This window comes from Gossypium arboreum, chromosome 1 (genome assembly GCF_025698485.1).
Source record: "Gossypium arboreum isolate Shixiya-1 chromosome 1, ASM2569848v2, whole genome shotgun sequence".
Taxonomy (NCBI): Eukaryota; Viridiplantae; Streptophyta; class Magnoliopsida; order Malvales; family Malvaceae; genus Gossypium; species Gossypium arboreum.
In genome coordinates this window covers 59,447,520-59,467,752 of record NC_069070.1, presented here as the reverse complement: position 1 = coordinate 59,467,752, position 20,233 = coordinate 59,447,520, and the positions used below count along the sequence as shown (strand labels likewise).

General features: G+C 33.7%; 1 protein-coding gene and 1 non-coding gene across 2 annotated transcripts; both read left to right on the top strand.

The window, feature by feature from the left end:
• Window positions 1–8,409: 8,409 nt before the first annotated feature.
• Window positions 8,410–8,516, top strand: LOC128282139 (small nucleolar RNA R71). Its single transcript, XR_008272390.1, has one exon. It is a non-coding gene; the product is annotated as a small nucleolar RNA R71 (small nucleolar RNA).
• Window positions 8,517–14,542: 6,026 nt separating this feature from the next.
• LOC108455774 (MLP-like protein 423) lies at window positions 14,543–15,549 on the top strand. Its single transcript, XM_017754322.2, has 2 exons — window positions 14,543–14,845; window positions 15,062–15,549. Exons 1-2 carry the CDS (start codon window positions 14,659–14,661, stop codon window positions 15,334–15,336), a joined length of 462 nt encoding a protein of 153 aa, XP_017609811.1. The 5' UTR covers window positions 14,543–14,658; the 3' UTR covers window positions 15,337–15,549.
• The last annotated feature ends 4,684 nt before the right edge of the window (window positions 15,550–20,233 follow it).

Here is a 20,233-nt window from a genome sequence, read left to right as displayed (position 1 = left end):
TCGTTCTCTATGTTGTGGCCATAGGGTGGGTATTCTGAATTGCTTGATCCACCTCCACTTGCTTCGCACTGCATTATTGGGTGAACCTGTGAAGAACCAAAAAAATCATCAATTTTTCTATTCAAAAGTTCTACCTAATTAGAGAGCATGGTGATCGAATCGACGTTAAAAACGCTGGCTGTTTTCATTGGTTTTGTCCTCATGACTTGCCACTAATAATTATTCAGTGACATCTCTTCTATAAATTCATAAGCATCCTCATGTAATATCCTGAATTAGGGCTTAATCGGAATAGTGGTTTCGTGACCACAAATCCAAGATAGAAATAATTATTTTACAATGATTTTGATGTTTATGATATGATTGCATGATTGTGTGAAAAATTCGTGATGAAATTCTATGCCTCAAGTGCTTAAATTGAAAGTAGGGACTAAATCGAATAAGTTGCAAAACTTGCATTCTAGAAGTTTTTAGTATGAAATTGTTTTGGAATATTAATGAGGAGGTCTTAAATAACAATTTGACCAATTTTAAGTTCATGGACAAAATTAGGACATGGAAGGAATTTTTGGAAAGTTTAGTAGTAAGGGTATTTTGGTTATTTAGTTATTAAAATGAATTAAAAACAAAATTAAAAGCCAATTTTTGTCCATCTTCTTCATTAGGCCGAAATTTCAAGGGCTCTCCATAACTAGGGTTTGTTTCAAGCTTCCAAGCTCCATAGTAAGTGATTCCAAGCCCCGTTTTTAATGTTCTTTACGTTTTTGGAATCCCGGAAGCTCGATTAAGCTTATGCTAGCAATAATTCAACCTAGAGTCTATATTTGGAAAAATACCCATAGGTGAAATTTGTGTATTTTGATGTTTTATGATAGAATATGGGGTTTTAAATTATGTTAGACAACTTGTGCTACACGGTTTTTAGTGAAAACGAGTAAAATGGCTTAATCGGCAAAAATACCTAATAGTCACAAGTATATGTTAGAGAGAATTTGATGTTGCCATAGAAGGAAAAGTGATCAGCATGTTATAAAACATAATAATAAGGAATAAAGTTTAATTCACGAGCCTAGGGCAAAAGTGTAATTATGCAAAAGTTTAGGGGCAAAAGTGTAATTTTTTAAAGTTCAGTATTAAATGTTGTTTTGATAAATGTATGTATTAAATAAGATTAATTTGGTATTATAGATCAAGAAAAACGAGATTCAAGTTGTGATTGAGGAAAAGAAAAGATTGTGGACTAAATTGCAAAATCTTTATATTTTAGTACCAAGGTAAGTTCATGTGTAAATAATGTAGCGTAATTGTTATTTTTAAGTTATTGATGTTAATTATATGATACGCTGATTTTTAATCGTGAATATTATGCTTTGTGTTTAATGTTGAGTAATATGCAAATCATGTTTACTATTTGATAAATATGAATTGCTACCGAGTATCGGTTCCGATATTCCATGGAAGACGACAAATGTGAGATCGAGGGAAAAAGCCCGTTTGAACCTTAGGAATAGATTAGGATACAAGTGACATGTCACTAGGATGGTCGAGCATCCGAACTCGTTGAGTTGAGTCCGAGTTCACTTATGGATGCAAATGTCGAACTCGTTGAGTTGAGTCCGAGTTCGTGAGATGTAACTAGGCATCCGAACTCGTTGAGTTGAGTCCGAGTTCATTTATGGATCTGACGCCGAGCTCGTTGAGTTGAGTCCGAGTTCACTTAGGGTGGGTTACATGATTTCTTGATTACATATGTGGCACTTATGTGCAAATTATCCATGTATCCGAGTTATATTCCGATGTGTTCACGGGTGAAATTTCTAGTTTAATGGAAGAGCACTTAAGATATAAGTGACGTTTTGGGTAAGTGTTGTGAAATGGACACTTTGGACAGGTATGTTCTTAACCCTCGGGTTGAAAATAGATACAACAACGATAAGGTGGTAAGATGATGAATGATGTTTAAAGATGTGATATATGTTTTGGTGGTACCATGCTAAAGTTGTTTGGTATATTTGTATTGTTATGTTACTTGTTATTTACATATGAACTTACTAAGCATTTATGCTTACTCCTTCCTTTTCATTCACTGTAGTTTTGAACAAGCCGGCTCAGGAATCGGGACGGTCGAAAGTTCGATCACACTATCCAAAGGACTTTTATCTTGGTAAATGGCTTGTACAACTACTTAAGTACGGCATGTATAGCAATATACCTATTTTGTGTAAATAATTTTATGATATGGCCATGTTTGGTTGAGAAAATGTTTGATATTGATAAGTCATGGTGATGGCTAATTTAGATCATGTTTGATATCATGGAAGTTTAACGAGTTATCTAGTTCATAAAAATCATGGAAAGATGAAACTTGCCTTAAAAGCAGAATATTCTTCGTTAAAGCAATGACATGAATTTTAAAAATCACTAAAAATAGTATAAATAGAACTAAATGATTAGTAAGTTATGAAATTGAAGCTTAATGAGTCTATTTGCATATGGATTGAACAAAATAGGAATATAAATTATAAAATATATGACAAGGAATCGGAGTTTCAAATTGATGATGACGATTGTTTGAGGTTCAGAAATCGTTTGTGTGTTCCAAGAAATTCAGAACTCATTTTGATGATTCTGAACGAAGCTCATTGTAGCCGAATGTCAATTCACCTGGGGAGTACGAAGATGTACAACGATTTGAAATGTCGTTTTTGGTGGCATGGTATGAAACGAGACATCTCCGACTTTGTTTGAGATGTTTAATATGTCAACAAGTGAAAGCGGAACATCAAGTGCCTTGAGGTTACTTCAACCGATCATGATACCCGAGTGGAAATGGGATCGAGTCACAATGGAATTTGTGTCCGGCTGCCATTGTCGACTAGTAAGAAGGATGCGATTTGGGTTGTTGTTGATAGGCCGACTAAGTCGGCTCACTTTATCCTGTGCGTCTGATTTTTCATTGGATAAACTATTTGAATTATACGTTTCTCAGTTGTGAGATTACACGGGTACCGATTTACATTGTGTCGGATAGAGATCCGAGGTTCACCTCGCGATTTTGGAAGAAATTGCAAGAAGCTTTGGGTACCAAGTTGCATCAAGACCGCCTTTCACCCCCAAACCGATGGTCAATCCGGCGAATAATTCGAGATACTTGAGGATATGTTGAGATGTTGCATCCTTGAGTTCGATGGTTCATGGGAACGATATTTACCTTTGATTGAATTCGCACAACAATAGTTTTCAATCAAGTATTAAGATGGCGCCTTACGAGGCCTTATGCGAGGCGTAAATGCCGTACACCATTGTTTTGGACCGAGCTCGGTGAGAGCAAAATTTTCGAGTGGATTTGATTAAAGATCTGAATGAAAGTAAGAGTAATCCGTGAAAATCGAAGATAGCCTCCGATCGTCGAATTCGTGACGCGGATCTGAAGCGAAAAGACATTGAGTATCGGTGGGAGATAAAGTGTTTCTTAAAGTTTCGCCTTGGAAAAAGATACTCGATTTGGGCGCAAGGGCAAATTGAGTCCGAGGTTCATCGAGCCATATGAGATATCCGAACGAGTCGGTCCGATTCGCGTATCGTCTGATTTTGCCCCCTGAACTTGAAAAGATTCACGACGTCTTTCATGTTTCGATGCTTCAACGCTATAGATCTGATCCGTCGCACGTAATTAGTCCATCAGAGGTTGAAATTCAAGCCGATATGAGTTATGAAGAAGAACCGATTCGTATCCTAGCTCGTGAAGTGAAGGAGTTGCGAAACAAAAGGGTTCTGCTGGTGAAGATGTTATGGCTCAAACACGGGATAGAAGAAGCTACTTGGGAACCCGAGAACTCTATGAAAGAGCGATACCCAAATCTATTTACCAGTAAGATTTTCGAGGACGAAAATTTCTTAAGTGGGGGAGAGTTGTGACAGCCTTAAAATGACCCTAGTCGGAATGTGGTTTCGGGACCACAAAACCGAGGCATAAAAATAATTTAATATTTATTTTATTGCCTATAATATGTGTTAACTCATGTGTGACATTTTTTGATGTTTTGATTTAGAGTTATAAATGTGAATTTCACTAGAAAGGACCTAGTAGAAAACTTTGGAAGTATGATGAGGAATGTGTAATGACTAATTAAAGCATGCATGCAAAACAATGGCCTTGCATGTCAAATATCCCTCTTTTATAAGAGGTGGCGGCCATGACAATGAGGGATGGGCAAAACATGTCATAGACATGTTTTGTTGGTGCATTAGGGAGAAAAAAATAAACAAATAAGCATGGGTAATAAAGAATGAAAAAAAATGTGTGTGAGTGAACCCCTCTATTACCGTGTATTGAAGAAAAGAAAAGAAAAAAAATTGATCATCCTTTCATTCTCTCTTGACCGAAAATCCTAAGGAAGAAGAGAATTTTTGCTTCATGTTTGGTTTGGAAGAGGATTAGGAAGGGGTTTGGCTATACTTGCATCAAGATTAAGGTATGTTTGAGGTTGTGCCATGAGATTCATGCATGTTTTTAGTTACTAGCTTGATGTTCTTATTAGCCCATGGTTCAAATCTTTGTTATATCATGGGGATGGTATTTGGCCAAGGTGGATTTTGTGTTAATGCCATTGCATGTTAAATATGAAGCTTGTTAATGGTATATGTGATGGGGGATTGATGGCTCTTGGACTTTCTTTTTAGTATTTTTGAGTAAGACATTAAGTTCTTTGCTTAATCATGACCAAAATTATGGTGTTGTGATGTATTCGGTCATGGCATATCCATAAGTATGATTCATGCATGTTGCATGGTAGGTAAGATTTGAGCTTTGGATATGTGTTTATATTTGGATATAAACAACTTGAGATTCAGCCCTTGCACCTACATGGATATGTGTTTGCACATGATGAATTGGTATAACATATATACTATTTCAAGGTGTATATTTGCTTGTGATGATGTTTTGGTTATGTAGTAAATGAGAGATGTGTATTGAGCTACAATATGTAATGCGTTAGTTAGTAAAATGTATGCTGTTTTTTTTTTGTGTGGTATTAAGTGTAAAATTGGCCTCAACATAGACATGCATATTCAGCCAAATGAAGTAGATTGGTGTGCATGTATTCGATTAGAGGCAACCGTATTGAAGCCTTATCTTGGCTTAGATAATTGACTAAATGGGTAATAAGTGAGGATGGTTGCCGAATATACAAACATACATATGCATGTGTAATTGAATTATGAATGTTTAGCAAGATGGTTAAACTAGTTGATTTATTGATTAAGCACAAGGAGTTAAAGAAGGAGAATCAAGCAAGGGAAAGACGAAGGTCATCGAGTAGCCGACTTGGACTGTTTTACCCAACACAAGGTAAGTCACTAAGCATATATTTTGTATTGATTTGAATAGACATAATGTCTATGTAATTATGCCGAAAGGAATGATGAATTTATATACATGTGTGTATGTGGTGATGGAAGTATTGAATGGAAGGAAAAGAGGTGAGATGTATTGAGTTGTTGATTTCGGCACTAAGTGTGCGGGTATAAACATTTGTGATCATGAGAATGGCACTAAGTGTGCGGGTTTAAAAACTTGTACAGCACTAAGTGTGCGAGTTTGATCATGTAGCACTAAGTGTGGTAGTTGATTATATAGCACTAAGTGTGCGGACTCACTATATGCTTTTGAATTACTATTGACCTTGAGTGTGCGACACTATTGAGTTGATCACGGACGTGGTCGGGTAAGTACCTTGAGTTCATGGCTAATAGGCGCTATGTTTATATTTGGGGTCGAGCTTGGTAAGTTTGAACCTATGTGACAATGTAAATTGAAGTCACGTACATAAGAATTATCGCGGAATGAGTGAAAGGTCATGTAGATGTATGATTGAATCGAAAGGTCTAAGGAACTATGGTATAGTTCGGTTTGAATGGAGTAATTAGCCTCGTTCCATTTTGTTTCCTCTTGCGATAATGTTATTAATGGTTGTTAGTGCATTGCTTATGACTTACTGAGTTATATACTCATTCGGTGTTTGCTTGTCACCTATTTTAGGTTTCTTGGACTCGACTTTTTGCGTATTCGGGACCGTCATCGAAGTCATCACACCGGCTAACAACTTTTGGTATTTTCTTCGTAGTTGGTCTTGGAGTACATTTCAGCATGTATAGGCTATTATGTTTTGTTTGAATTTAGTATGTATATGCTCATTAAGAAGCACGGAAATGTTTGGCAATGACCAGCCATTAGAATGGGTCATCATGATTATATTTTGGACTATATATGTAAAAGGGGTGGTTGAATCATAGAAACTATGTGTTAGAGAAAGTCTACCCTAGAAATAGATGCTGGCAGCAACAGTGACGTGGATGTGAAAAATCACTAAAAATAGTAGGAATGGAATTAAATAGTGAATAAATTATGTAAATGAACCTTGATGAATCCATTTTCATATGGAAGAAACGAAACGGTCATATGAGTTGTATGTTAAAAGATATTTGGGTTTTCGTGAAACAGGGCCAGAACGGTTTCTAGATTCCCTGTTCCGACTTTGAAAATTCATTATAAATTAACCAGAGATAATTAGGAGTCATACCATATATGTATAAATTCCTCTTTGAGTCTAGTTTCTATAGAAACAAACGGCATCAGTATTGAAGCCCTGCACAGGGAGTTATTCGAGTTGTAACGCACGAAGGTCAGTGTAGTCGACCTCTGTAACATGGGAGACTTTAACTAATAAACTGTACTAATTGGCTCGACCAAAAATCCTAGAAAAAATCTGTAGATGGACATATGAGTCTAGTTTCAGGGAAAAATTACGAAACTTATTTTTGAGTTGTAAAACTCAAGTTATGATTTTTGAAGCGACTAGTACACAGATTGGCAGCTTGTCTGGGAAATTCTCAATAAGTGGTTTGAAGTCTGTTAACACCTCGTGTTCGACTCCGGCGATGGTCTCGGGTTCGGGGTGTTACAAGTCCTAGTTAACTTAGGGGCGGGTTACATGATTTCTTGATTACATATGTGGCACTTATGTGCAAATTATCCATGTATCCGAGTTATATTCCGATGTGTTCAACGGGTGAAATTTCTAGTTTAATGGAAGAGCACTTAAGATATAAGTGACGTTTTGGGTAAGTGTTGTGAAATGGACACTTTGGACAGGTATGTTCTTAACCCTCGTGTTGAAAATAGATACAACAACGATAAGGTGGTAAGATGATGAATGATGTTTAAAGATGTGATATATGTTTTGGTGGTACCATGCTAAAGTTGTTTGGTATATTTGTATTGTTATGTTACTTGTTATTTACATATGAACTTACTAAGCATTTATGCTTACTCCTTCCTTTTCATTCACTGTAGTTTTGAACAAGCCGGCTCGAGAATCGGGACAGGTCGAAAGTTCGATCACACTATCCAAAGGACTTTTATCTTGGTAAATGGCTTGTACAACTACTTAAGTATGGCATGTATAGCAATATACCTATTTTGTGTAAATAATTTTATGATATGGCCATGTTTGGTTGAGAAAATGTTTGATATTGATAAGTCATGGTGATGGCTAATTTAGATCATGTTTGATATCATGGAAGTTTAACAGGTTATCTAGTTCATAAAAGTTCATGGAAAGATGAAACTTGCCTTAAAACAGAATATTACTGCAGTAATGACATGAATTTGAAAAATCACTAAAAATAGTATAAATAGAACTAAATGATTAGTAAGTTATGAAATTGAAACTTAATGAGTCTATTTTCATATGGATTGAACAAAACAGGAATATAAATTATATTTTATGAGATATTTAAACTTTTCCGAAACAGGGCCAGAGTGATTTCTGGATCCCCTGTTCTGACTTTAAAAATTCATAATAAATTTTACTAAAATAATTAGAAGTTTTTATTTATATTTACAGATTCCTTATTGAGTTTAGTTTTAATAGAAACAAACCTCATAGTAATTGAAATTTTGTATAGAGATATATCTGATTCGTAATACACAGAGGTCAGAGCAGTCGAACCCTAAAACAGGGGATAATTTAATTAATAAACTGTACTAATTGGCCTAATAAAAAATTCTAGAAAAAAATTAGTAAATAGATATATGAGTCTAGATTCAGGAAAAATTTACGGATTTTTATTTCGAGTTTCGTAACTCGAGATATGATTTTTCTTGTAACTGTGACGCGAGTAGCTAGAAAGCTGTGAATGTAGAAACAAATGATTTGAAGTTCTTAAATTGATAAATTATGTTCGGTAACCCGTCAAGCTCGACTCCGGTGATGGTCTCAGGCATGGGGGCGTTACACCTTAGGTGTCTTATTATTGATAGTTCCTCCAGCAGCTGCATCAATCATCTGTCTAGTCGAAGGATTCAGGCCATTGTGAAACATTCGAACCTGTAGCCAGAGTGGTAACCCATGGTGAGGGCACCTTTTCAAAAGGTCCTTGTATCTCTCCCATGCATCATAGAGTGTTTTTAAATCCATCTGTGCAAAAGAGGAGATATCATTACATAATTTGGTTATTTTAGCCGGAGGAAAATATTTTAATAAAAATTTTTCGGTCATTTGTTCCCAAGTAGTGATTGACCCTCGTGGTAACGAGTTCAACCACGTTTAGCTTTCTTACTCAATGAAAAAAGGGAATAACCGAAGGCGAATGGCATCATTAAAAACGCCATTGATTTTAAAAGTGTCGCAAAACTCTAATAAATTCGCCAAATGAGCGTTTGGGTCCTCGTCCTGCAAACTATCAAACTGAACAAACCGTTGGATCATTTGAATGGTGTTAGGTTTTAATTCAAAATTATTTGCAGCAACAGCAGGCCTAACTATGCTCGATTCAGTTCCTGTTAAAGAAGGTTTAGCATAATCATACATAGTATGAGGAGCAGGATTCTGATTTACTAGATCAGCGGTAATCGCAGGAGGTAGCGAATTTTCCTAGTTTTCAGCCATCTCCTCGGTTATGGTTGAAGTATCGTCCTCTTGCTCTTCCTCTGTGTATCTTAAGCTTCGCCTTATTTCTCTTCGGTTTCTGCGAACTATGCGATCGATCTCACTGTCAAACAGTAATAGTCCCGACAGGTTTCTTCTAGTCATACACTATAAAATCCTACCAGGAGCGAATAAAAGAAAAAATAGAAAAGAAAATAAAAATTTAAATTGCAAATAAAGTAAAATGGCTAAAGTAATAAAAATCAAGTGTTCCTAATATCTTAGTTCCCCGGCAACGGCGCCAAAAACTTGATACGTGATATTCGTGACAGGTTTTAAAAATTTATAATTAATCGTTCTTGAAACTAACTATTATCACGATAAAGGCAAGTGTACCTATCGAACAGTAGTATAGCTTTAGCAAGACCGGATTGTCAAACCCAAAGGAACCAGAGTACTAGTAATTCCTTTCTTTTTATTATCTAGCCTAAAAATTAAGGGATTTGTTTATCTAAACTAATTAACTAAACTAAGAGTGCACAGAGAGAAATTGGGGAAAAGCTTTTGGGAAAACTCGATTGATTAAGACAATACCCAAGGAAAATCCACCTAGACTTCACTTGTTATTTGACTCTGAATCAAATGATTTATTCATTTGACTTGATCCATAGAAATCCCTAAGTTATATTATTATCTCTCTCGAGACTAATAACGTCTAACTCTAGGTTGATTAATTGAAATCTCTTTCTAATTAACACCTAGGGTTGCATTAACTCGATCTATGGACTCCCTTATGAGGTTTCACCCTAATCCGGAAAAATCTTGTCACCCTATCTCTAGGCGTGCTATCAACTCCGCTTAATTATGACAAATTTACTCTTATACAGGGACTTTTGCTCCTCTGAATAAGCGCATTAACTTGAATCAATATCTTGGGATATTAAAACAAGAATTAAGAACACATAATTAAGAACAAGTCAAATATTTATCGTACAATTCAGATAATAATAACAAGATCCGTCTTAGGTTTCATTCCCCTTAGGTATTTAGGGGTTTTAGTTCATAATTATAAAAGAAAACATCTCAGAAGAATAATGAATACAAAACATAAAGAAAACTCAAAACCCCTGAATGGAAATTGAAGGGAGATCTTCAGTCTTGACGATGAATCCGACTTCTAAGATGGATCAACCGGCTTCCCTTGAGTAATTCCTTACCTCCTACTCCGTGTGTGTGTTCTAAGTGCCTCCTCAGGTGTTTAAATAGGCTTTAGAATGCCTCAGAGCCCTCAAAAGTGGCCTTTTCTGAATAGGACTATACTTGGGCTTGACAGGGACACGCCCCTGTGCGATTGCTCCAAATCGTGGTCAAGGTTGTTAAATAGGCACGGACATGTAGTCTACCCGTGTAAGTCGTGCTTCGATCCTACCAAATGGACATGGCCGTGTGGCTTACCCGTGTGAGGAAGTCTAGGCTGTGTTGATTTCCCAAGTGGGTCCATTTTCTCCGTTTTCTGCCCGTTTCTCGCTCTTTTTCCTTTCCTATGCTCACCTAAGTACAAAATATGAAATTAAAGAATTAAGAGCATCGAATTCACCAAATCTAAGGAGAAACCATCCATAAATGTGCCAAGCATGGGATAAAAAATATGTATAAATTACGGTTTATCAATAAGTATGTAAATGGTTGATAATATTAGGGTATGAGTGATATGTGTTTTGGCATGAAAAAATTGGTTGATTGGATTGTACATATATGCTTGTTTCCATGCTTGTAGGTTGACCCAAAAAGGGGTGGCAATTTGGCTTAAACTAAGCTTGTATTGTGCCACACGGCCATAGCACACGGGTGTGTCTGTTGGTTGTGGGGAAAAGTCAGTATGTAAACTCTGTTTTGGCACAGCTGGCTTCAAGGGTGTGTCTGGTGCCCATGTGAGGCACACGGCTGGTTACACGGGCATGTGACCTCAACAGAATGGAAAAATTTTCTAAGTGATGAAAATTGTGAATGTGTTCGGTTTAGTCCCGACCTCTTACTAATGCATGTTTATGGTCTCATTGACCTAAAAAAGTGACTTAATGTTTATGTTTGATTATAATTTGATGATGTTTGACTTTTGATTGTAAAGTGATTACGAAATGTTCTGATGTGTCTAGTAATGCCTCATAACCCTAGTCCGGTGATGGATATGGGTTAGGGGTGTTATATCCACCATGCATGTTGCCAATATATTCAGTCAAATATAGCGTATAAATCAGTTATTATTGTGCTGAATTTAATGTGACAAAATGATTATGTATAACTTGTAACATAGCCATTTAGCATCCAATTAAATTAAGCAATTCACTCATCAATTTCCCATATTCAGTTACTGATTGTAGCACCAACATATCATGATCAAAAAATTTAGTGCACGTGCTTAAAATCATCCTTAAATCTAATTAAATAGCACAACACCACTCAAAAACTCACTTACCTTTTTTTTTTCAATACAAATTCAATTTTTGCACATTTAATACCAATCTTGCAAAATCAACCATTTATCCATAATAATTAATTTTAATCATTAATTAAGGTACTAATTAAAAATAATTGAGGGCGAATTTACCAAACCGTCCTTAGAAACACTTACCACACAATCTTATTCTATCAAAACAAGTGATCAACTAGACAATTTCGAGCATCAATTTCGGTTATCTCGGTCCTCTTCAAGATTCGGAGCTTTAACAATGGTAAAGTAGACATTACCACCTTTTCAAAGCTATATTAAACACAATTTTTAATTAACTATGCTAATCAAAATTCACTCACAAAGATACCTTACCGAATTTGTAACATCAAGTCGAAAACTCGATTCCCCACAAAATTGATCTCCCTAGCCCTCCTAATCACTTCGAAACATCAATACTAGACCAAATACACATAAACTCAGCATCAATTTAACATTTAAATCAATTTTACAAAAATTCGAAAAATTAATTCTAGAAGATGATAAAATTTAGATTTCTTTAAATTACCTCACAAATCATGTTTAATCTTGACAAATAAAACCAAAAACCTTTTAATATATCCATTTTGAGTTGGAACATCTATTGATTTGTGGATTTCTTCTCAAAATTCAAGATCCACCATTAAAGCACCTTAAGCTTTTGAAAAAGATGACATTGACTAAAAATCCTTTAATTGTCTCTCAAATTATGTAAAAATGTTTCTAATCTCCATAAAAACAAGTTTAGGATTGAAGATTACCTTTGATTTTATCTAAATTCGTTGATTGAAAATCTTGATTTAATAAACTTGAGAAATTTCAGAATATTTTTGGCTACTTTTGAGAATAATTTTAGGTGAATTGAGAGAGTATTTTGAGAAGAAAATTAGTTTGATCTATTATCTTATGATAGATCTTTAAAACCATGCAAAGAAAACAAAATTTGTAGCTCTCTGATCTGATGTAAATAGTTTGAAAAGTATGCTAGATGCATTGTTTTTAAAACTGAAACAACCCACCAGAATTTAAAAATTGGGAAATTTGCCTAATGGTCACTCCCATATTTTCCTTATTTTACTATTTAATCCTTTCCCTCCAAAATTCTAATTTTTAAGGTTTATTTGCCAAATAAATACTCTAAAATTTCCTTGTTTTACAATTAAACCCAATTTAATTAATATTTAAATTTAGCTCAAATTATCCCTAATAAAAATTATTTTAAAATTTTTTCGACCAAAATTAATTATTTTCACTAATAATTATTTAATTACTTTAAAATTAATTTTCCAAAAATATTTTTATTTTTCTGGATTATTTTTTAATCGATTTTAGATGAAATTGATCTCCTAAATTAAATTAAAAATTAGTATTAACCCGATAAATTACTAAATTCACACTCGAACCCTGAAAAATATACCTGAAGCTACAAGACCCGGTTTAGGGATATTACAGAGAGCCACTGAGGATGAAGTTAGTCTTTTGGTGGAAGAATTGGAGAGGAAGAATTTTCAAGTATAGAAACGGGACCTAGGCTTCATCGGCTATTAGCATGGGTTTTTATATTGGGAAATAAGGTTGCTAACATGTTTAGAGAATACTAACAGTGATATCATATCTAGTTCCCTTGTAGTGAAGATGATGTGATTTCCTAGGATTTGACGTCTTAGGGCAGCTCAATAATCAATGATTTTGAATCTCCACGTACGTCTCATATATACTCAACAAGATATGATGTGGCATGAGATTCAACGAGCTCAGGTTCATCCGTGGTAAAAGGTGGAAGGTTCATTGGCTTAGTTAGGTTCACCAAACATGTGTAGCATCATTGGGGCACGTATAGGGGTATGTGGTGTAAATATAACAAAGATATTATTTAAATAACTCTTTAAAAAATATATTATTTCAAAAACAGAATATAATTAATCTAATTTTAAATTTACTTTCACAATTTTATCGAAATTTATAGAAAATTTATTTTATACGCCCTTCTTACCACATACCTATCTACCTCATCAATTAAAATTTTTAATGCTAGATGTTTTTCATATCACCTTTTTTGTTGGACAAAAACTTTAAAATTGCTGATTTATGTTTCTCCAAATCAATTAAATTATTTTATTTGCTCGCCTGCACTGGACTGGCTGAAGCTTGCCGAGAATCCAGATTTTGGAGCTAAAACTTAAAATAATACTTGATGGAAATACAAACATCATTTGAGTGTTTGATCAACTGATACTTGATTGAACCAGTAAATTGAGAGATTCTTGAAATAATAAATAGAGTTATGTTTTGTTAAGTTTGATATTATATAAATTCTCTAATTTTTTGGATCTGCCTTTGAAACTCCGTTTGACTCAGCCCAGAAAAATCCAAGTACATATAGTCAAATCAACATGCTTCTTTGTGAATCGCCTTAAGTGCTGAAAGTAAGAAGAGCAATATTGAGTAGAGTTCATTAATCCCCACTTATTCTTTCGAGGTTCTCAGTCTCATTCAAAGGTGGTGATTTTCTTTAAAATCGATGCCATTGATGAAACTGCCTGAAATAATGGATACTTGGCAAGCCTCGCATGTCCAATACCGGCAAGAAAACTAAGGTGATTAGTTTTTTAATTGATTTTCTCTCTAAAAAAGTTAGGTTTTTTTAATTGATTTAGGTAGGAATTATGTGATTTAAGATTTTGTACAAGTGACATGGAAAATATTCTGACATGAAAAATTTTAATTGGTTAAGCCTGGGGTAGGGAAGGGGTATAAAATAATTTCACTATAGGTAATGTCGAACGTCATTAATGTATCAGCATGTTTGCTGATTGAACATTAGGACTTTGCAAGTCTGCCAGAAAATGAGGCAAATTAATATGTTGATAATGAGTTTAAAAGAAGGCAGCCCTGCCCTCACCTCCCAATCTACCAAACCGACATGACTATAAATGAACCCAAACACCAAAAATCTCCCAATTAATTCTTCACCAACTATTTCTTGAATTGCAGCAATGAAGGGCAAGATAATGGGGCCTGATCGTCGCCCTCGCTAGGTGCGTGCTTCTACCTTTTGATAATTGTGTTGGGCAGTTGAAGCAGTACCCGAGAAATTCAATGCCCTTATCTTCTACTACTATATAAACATGTCGATGCTATTACCCTGTAGGTCAAGAATTAAACCTTCTCTTCTACTTTTCTAATTAAACTAAATAATTTTGTTTAATTTTTTCAATTAATACAAATTCCATAGCAATGGCTTGCAGTGGACAGCTTCATGTGGAGGTTGAGCTCAAGTCTCTTGCAGAAAAGGTCTGGGAAACCATTAGGGACTCTACCAAAATATTTCCTCAAGCCTTGTCCCATGATTACAAGAGCATTGAAGTGCTCGAGGGCGATGGCAAGGCCCCCGGATCCATCCGCCTTATCAATTATGCTGAAGGTAATTTAAATACATCTAACTATTTACAAGCAGTTGATGAATCTTCTGTGCATGTGGAATATTATTTTATATCAATATCTTTGGAAATTTAACAAAGTTTTTGCCTCAATGAAGAGCGCAAAGTCCACTCCAATATGTGTATTTTATAAATGCAAATATATTGTACCTAAGGGTTGAAGATAAATTAATGAGGATGAAATTGAAATTCTGCGATAGGTTCTCCAATCGTTAAGGTTTCAAAGGAGAGAATTGAATCAGTGGATGAAGCTCAGAAGATATATGTTTACAGCATCTTTGATGGGGATCTCATGAAATACTACAAGACTTTCATTGCTAAGATCAATGTGATTCCCAAAGGAGAGTCGAGCTTGGTTAAATGGTCTTGTGAATTTGAGAAGGCCAGTGAAGAGATCCCTGACCCAAGCGTCATTAAGGAATTTGCGGTGAAAAACTTCGTGGAGATCGATGACTATCTTCACACCAAGGCTTAGAGGCCAGCTCTCCTATTAGCTTGTCATATATATATATATATGTTTTATTAATGAATAATATGCGGGGTTTCTACTCCTGAATATTAGTTGTCTGTTATTCTAGACGTTTCAATGCATCCGTGATAGAATAAATTACTGATATTGCCATACTGGACATCTTTTACTCTTTTTTTTTTTTCAAGAATAAAATTTGTAACTTAAGTTATCCGGGAATTGAGGGGTTGGATTTTTGTTTTCTTTGCATTACGTTACTAGAACCTTGATCTTTATATTTTGGGTAATTAAAATCAAGTTAGTCAATATCATATTGGTAAGTGCATCGTTTACCTTAGGATTGATACCTATTAATATAGGTATGTTTTTGATATATTATTTTAAGTTTATCGATGATTTTATATATTTATTTGCATATATATTTATAGTTTAATTTTGAGTTCCTTGATAAATAATATATACTTAAATATTTTCTCATATATATTTATAATTTAAGTTTTAGTTTCCTTATAAATTATATATTATTTTAATAAAAATTTATATTATATATATAAGAAAAATTTCTTAATTATATCTAAGTAACTATATTTATATCTAAATATAAGTTTTAAAATTATATACAAATCCACAGGTAGATCAAGCCCTTAAATATCTCATTTTAAAATTTTATATTTTAATTTTTTCTTAGATAATTTAAAACGGATTTTAAATAAACTAACGAATCAACATGCGGGCCAACCATTCAAAAGCACAATTTAAAAATAAAATAAAAATATATAATTAAAAATATTCTCTAAATTGAACCACTATGAAAAATTATTTAATTATTTTAAAATCGGTTGTAAATCCATTGATAAATGGATGTCCATACCCCCTTACTACTTTGTAATTTATGACACTTGAAGCCCTATAAATAGAGGGTTTATGCAAACTTATTGTTTCCTAAGTGAGAGATGAATCATCCTTTCATTTTTTTATCTTTCTTTGTCTCTTAGCCTTTGTATTCTTTTAGTTTTATTATAAGTTATCAGCACGATCTTGCTCAAAGTGATAGTTCTTTTTATCGAATACTAAAATTACTCTCAATGATTTCCAAGATCTTAAACAATAAAATGCTAAGTTTTTACAGGATGTTTCTTTTATTTATTGTTTCATATCGATTAATTTTTTAACTAATTCATGATCAATTATAATTGTTTTGATTAACTTATTTTATTTTCATGTTTTTAAGGATGGTGAAAGATTTGATATCACTATCTATATGAAATTGGAAAATATGATTCACTTTGAAAGTTTGCTATTGATAAATTTTAAATATATTCAAAGTCTACTACTAGAGTTTAATTTGTTTACTTATTTACAAAATGGTCAAGACTTAATGTTGAACAAAAAAGGTACATCAAGTTAATTATATCTCTATCTTTACGTTTGTTCTCAATAATAGCATCTTTAAATATTAAATCAGCTTGATATATGGTTTACATATTTGTGATGGTCTTATTTATAAATTTTATATCCATGGGTTACTTATTATTTTTAAGCATCTTATTTGATCATGAAAATGAATATTGATTAACTTATTGTTGTTGTAGGTTCTATAATTAAATTATATATTTGACTAAAACATATTTAGTATGCAAATTTGTGTTGATAAACCAATGAATTTTATGATTATTCACATTTGATTTAGTTCAAATATAGATTATATTCCTCTAATATCTCTTCTTAATTTGGTTATACAATTAAAAATTTTCAATACTTATACATACTTAGTTCTAAAGATAATTTTTTAGGAATGTCTAAATTAATTTTAGGTTGATTCAAATATAGAATTTCAAGTTTAATTGCTGTTATTTTCAATTCTTGAATTATTTTGGTTGAAAACATTTTATAGACTTAAAACTAAGAATTACTATATTAATTTGGTCATTAGCATTTCTCAGACCTTGTTTGTATTAATCAATTGTTGTTTGATAAGAAGCATAAAAAAACTCATGTGGTTTGATTTTATAAATACCTTATATTTTTCCTACTATATATCCCAGGAAACTTGTTACTTTTTTAGAGCTATTAAAGGTAGCTCATATGTTTTATATTATTTCATTTATTAATTATTTAGAGAAATGATATGAGCAATTATAAATAGAAATATTTTAGTGAACATGAAATGTATTGTTTTGAAGTAAATTTCATGCATGTCTACAATGGTTTATGAAATTTTTGCTAGCACTAGCATTATATTAGGTTTGATATTTTAAATGTCAGTTTTATCCATACATTTTGTTTACAATAAACCTTATGCATGACTTGATTGTTTCTTTCTAGTTAATTGATGATGCAAAACTCTTGTTAAAAGGGTTTTAAAAGTATGCTGAATTGATCCCAAGCCTTCTTATAGCTAAATAAAATAATAATTATTCATTCCACTAGTTCTGTTACATTCCCCGAAGTAAATGTAGCAATACATAACAATTATGAAAATGGAACATATTGTCATTATTGACAAATATATAAGAAGAAGATGGATGATTTGAAATGTTGCTAATTGTTCATTTTTAGAACATAATGACCAATGGTTTATACTAATTAATCATTCCTTAAAGCAGATGATATCTATATAGTCTTATTGGTAAGGAATACGATATATGCTTACAATATTGTCTAAATTATTCTTTGTTTTGCACATTCCTTAAAGTGAATGTTTGTAATAAATATAATAAAATTTATAATGCCTTTTGATCACTAAATTCAATTTTGACATTTGAAGATTTTGGCATAGTCCTGAAGTGAATAATGCATATAATTGTTTGCAAATTATATTTATTTTATAGAGTTAATGACATTATGAACTTCACATTGATTTAGACATTTCTAGAAGTAAATATCGTAATATCGCTTATAAAAGGATACAAAGTAAAAGAAAGAACAATAAAATTATCAATTGTCACAATTTATATTGACATTATTAGTACAATTGAAAAACATGTTAAAATAAACTAAAATATTACTGATACAAATACATTTATTAATTGTTGTGATGTAACACCCCTCACCCGTATTCAACGCCAAAATAGGGTTACGGAGAATTACTGGACTTACAACACAGTTACACAAACTTTTCACATACATAATACCATTTCATGCATTTATGATTCAAATACAATCATAGTGTCCCTTAAATGAGCCTATGAGGCCTTAAACATATGTTGAGAGTGGTTTGGGACTAAACCGGATACTCGGGAATTTTTTTCAACACTTCGTAAAAATTTTTTCAAAACAGGGGACACACACCCATGTGGCTAGGTCGTGTGTCTCACACGGCCGCTAGACACGCTGTGTCACCAGCCATGTTAAAACATGGGGTACATATTGACTTGGGTTATACGGCCAACCACACGCCCGTGTGCCCTTCGAAATGGCCACACACGCCCGTGTGCCAGGCCGTGTGCTAGGCCGTGCCAAACCTGTAGGGTATACTGACTTATGCAACACGACCAAGTCACACGCCCGTGTGCTAGGCCGTGTGCCAATTAGGGGGTATACTGACTTGTACCACACGGCCGATCACACGCCCGTGTGTGAGACCGTGTAGAGCATACTAACTTTATTTAAATTACAACACCAGGGGACACACGGCCGTGTAACATGACCGTGTGTCACACACGTCTGAGACACACGCCCGTGTCTCTACCCGTGTGGACAAAAATTGGCTATTTACCAAGCCATTTTGCCACCCCTTTTGGTACACATCTTCACCTACATATATAGCACAAAAACAATGCAAAATAGGCAATCCAAAACAACCAAATCAACCATAATTCCTACCATTTCGTCTAAACCTTTCTTAGCCTAAACCTCAATCTCAAACATCATCAATTCATCAACCATTTCCAAGTATCATTAAGCACATTATAAAATGGCATTAACATATCTAACAACATATACCAAACATACATCATTTTGTTCCAATTCACTAGCATAACACCAATTCCACAAACCTCATAATATAAACCATAAGCACCCTTATATTTACAACCAAACTAGCCAAATTAAGCCAAATCTCATGGCTATAGATACAAACAAAACATAACCATTCACATGCCATCTCAAATGGAAAATTTTATTATAAAAACATAACCAAAATGACCATAATCCTATACAATCCATATGACCAAACTAAGAGCTCAAAGGTACCAAAGTGATGGTTGGATAGTGTGACGTAATCTCTGACGATCCTTGAATCCAAGTTATCTTTGGAATCACTATAAGACATGAAAAATAAACAAAGTAAGCTTTACAACTTAGTAAGCTCGTATGTTATAAACTTAACTAATCACACATATCCCATTCATCACTTTAAACATATACATGAATTTCATGATTACTAACAAACCTTTCACATGCTTATTCATAAGCTTATATGCAAACTTTGTAACTTCTTCAATTTTAAGCTTGTAATATTCATGTACATACCTGTACCAATCCATAATAAGTTCATACATAATCAGAATGCCATTGAATACTCGATATCTCGCGCACTAAGTGTTGTACATAGCCGAAGTTATTTCAAATCACACATTAAGTGCCATACATAGCTGAAGCTATCACATTTCTCACACACTAAGTGCCATATGTAGCCGAAGCTATCTCATTCTCGCACACTAAGTGCCATATATAGCCGAAGCTATGTCAAATCGCACACTAAGTGCCTCAAATAGCCGATTTGTAGTAATACATAACTATAGTCCCACATATACAATTTATGAAATATCAAAGCATTAAAAGCATAATTATAACAATGCTTATTACATACGAACTTACCTCAGATGTGAAAACAACGAATCGAGTTGATTAGTCGATAACTTTATCTTTTCCTCGATCCAAGTCCGTATTTTGCTTTTCT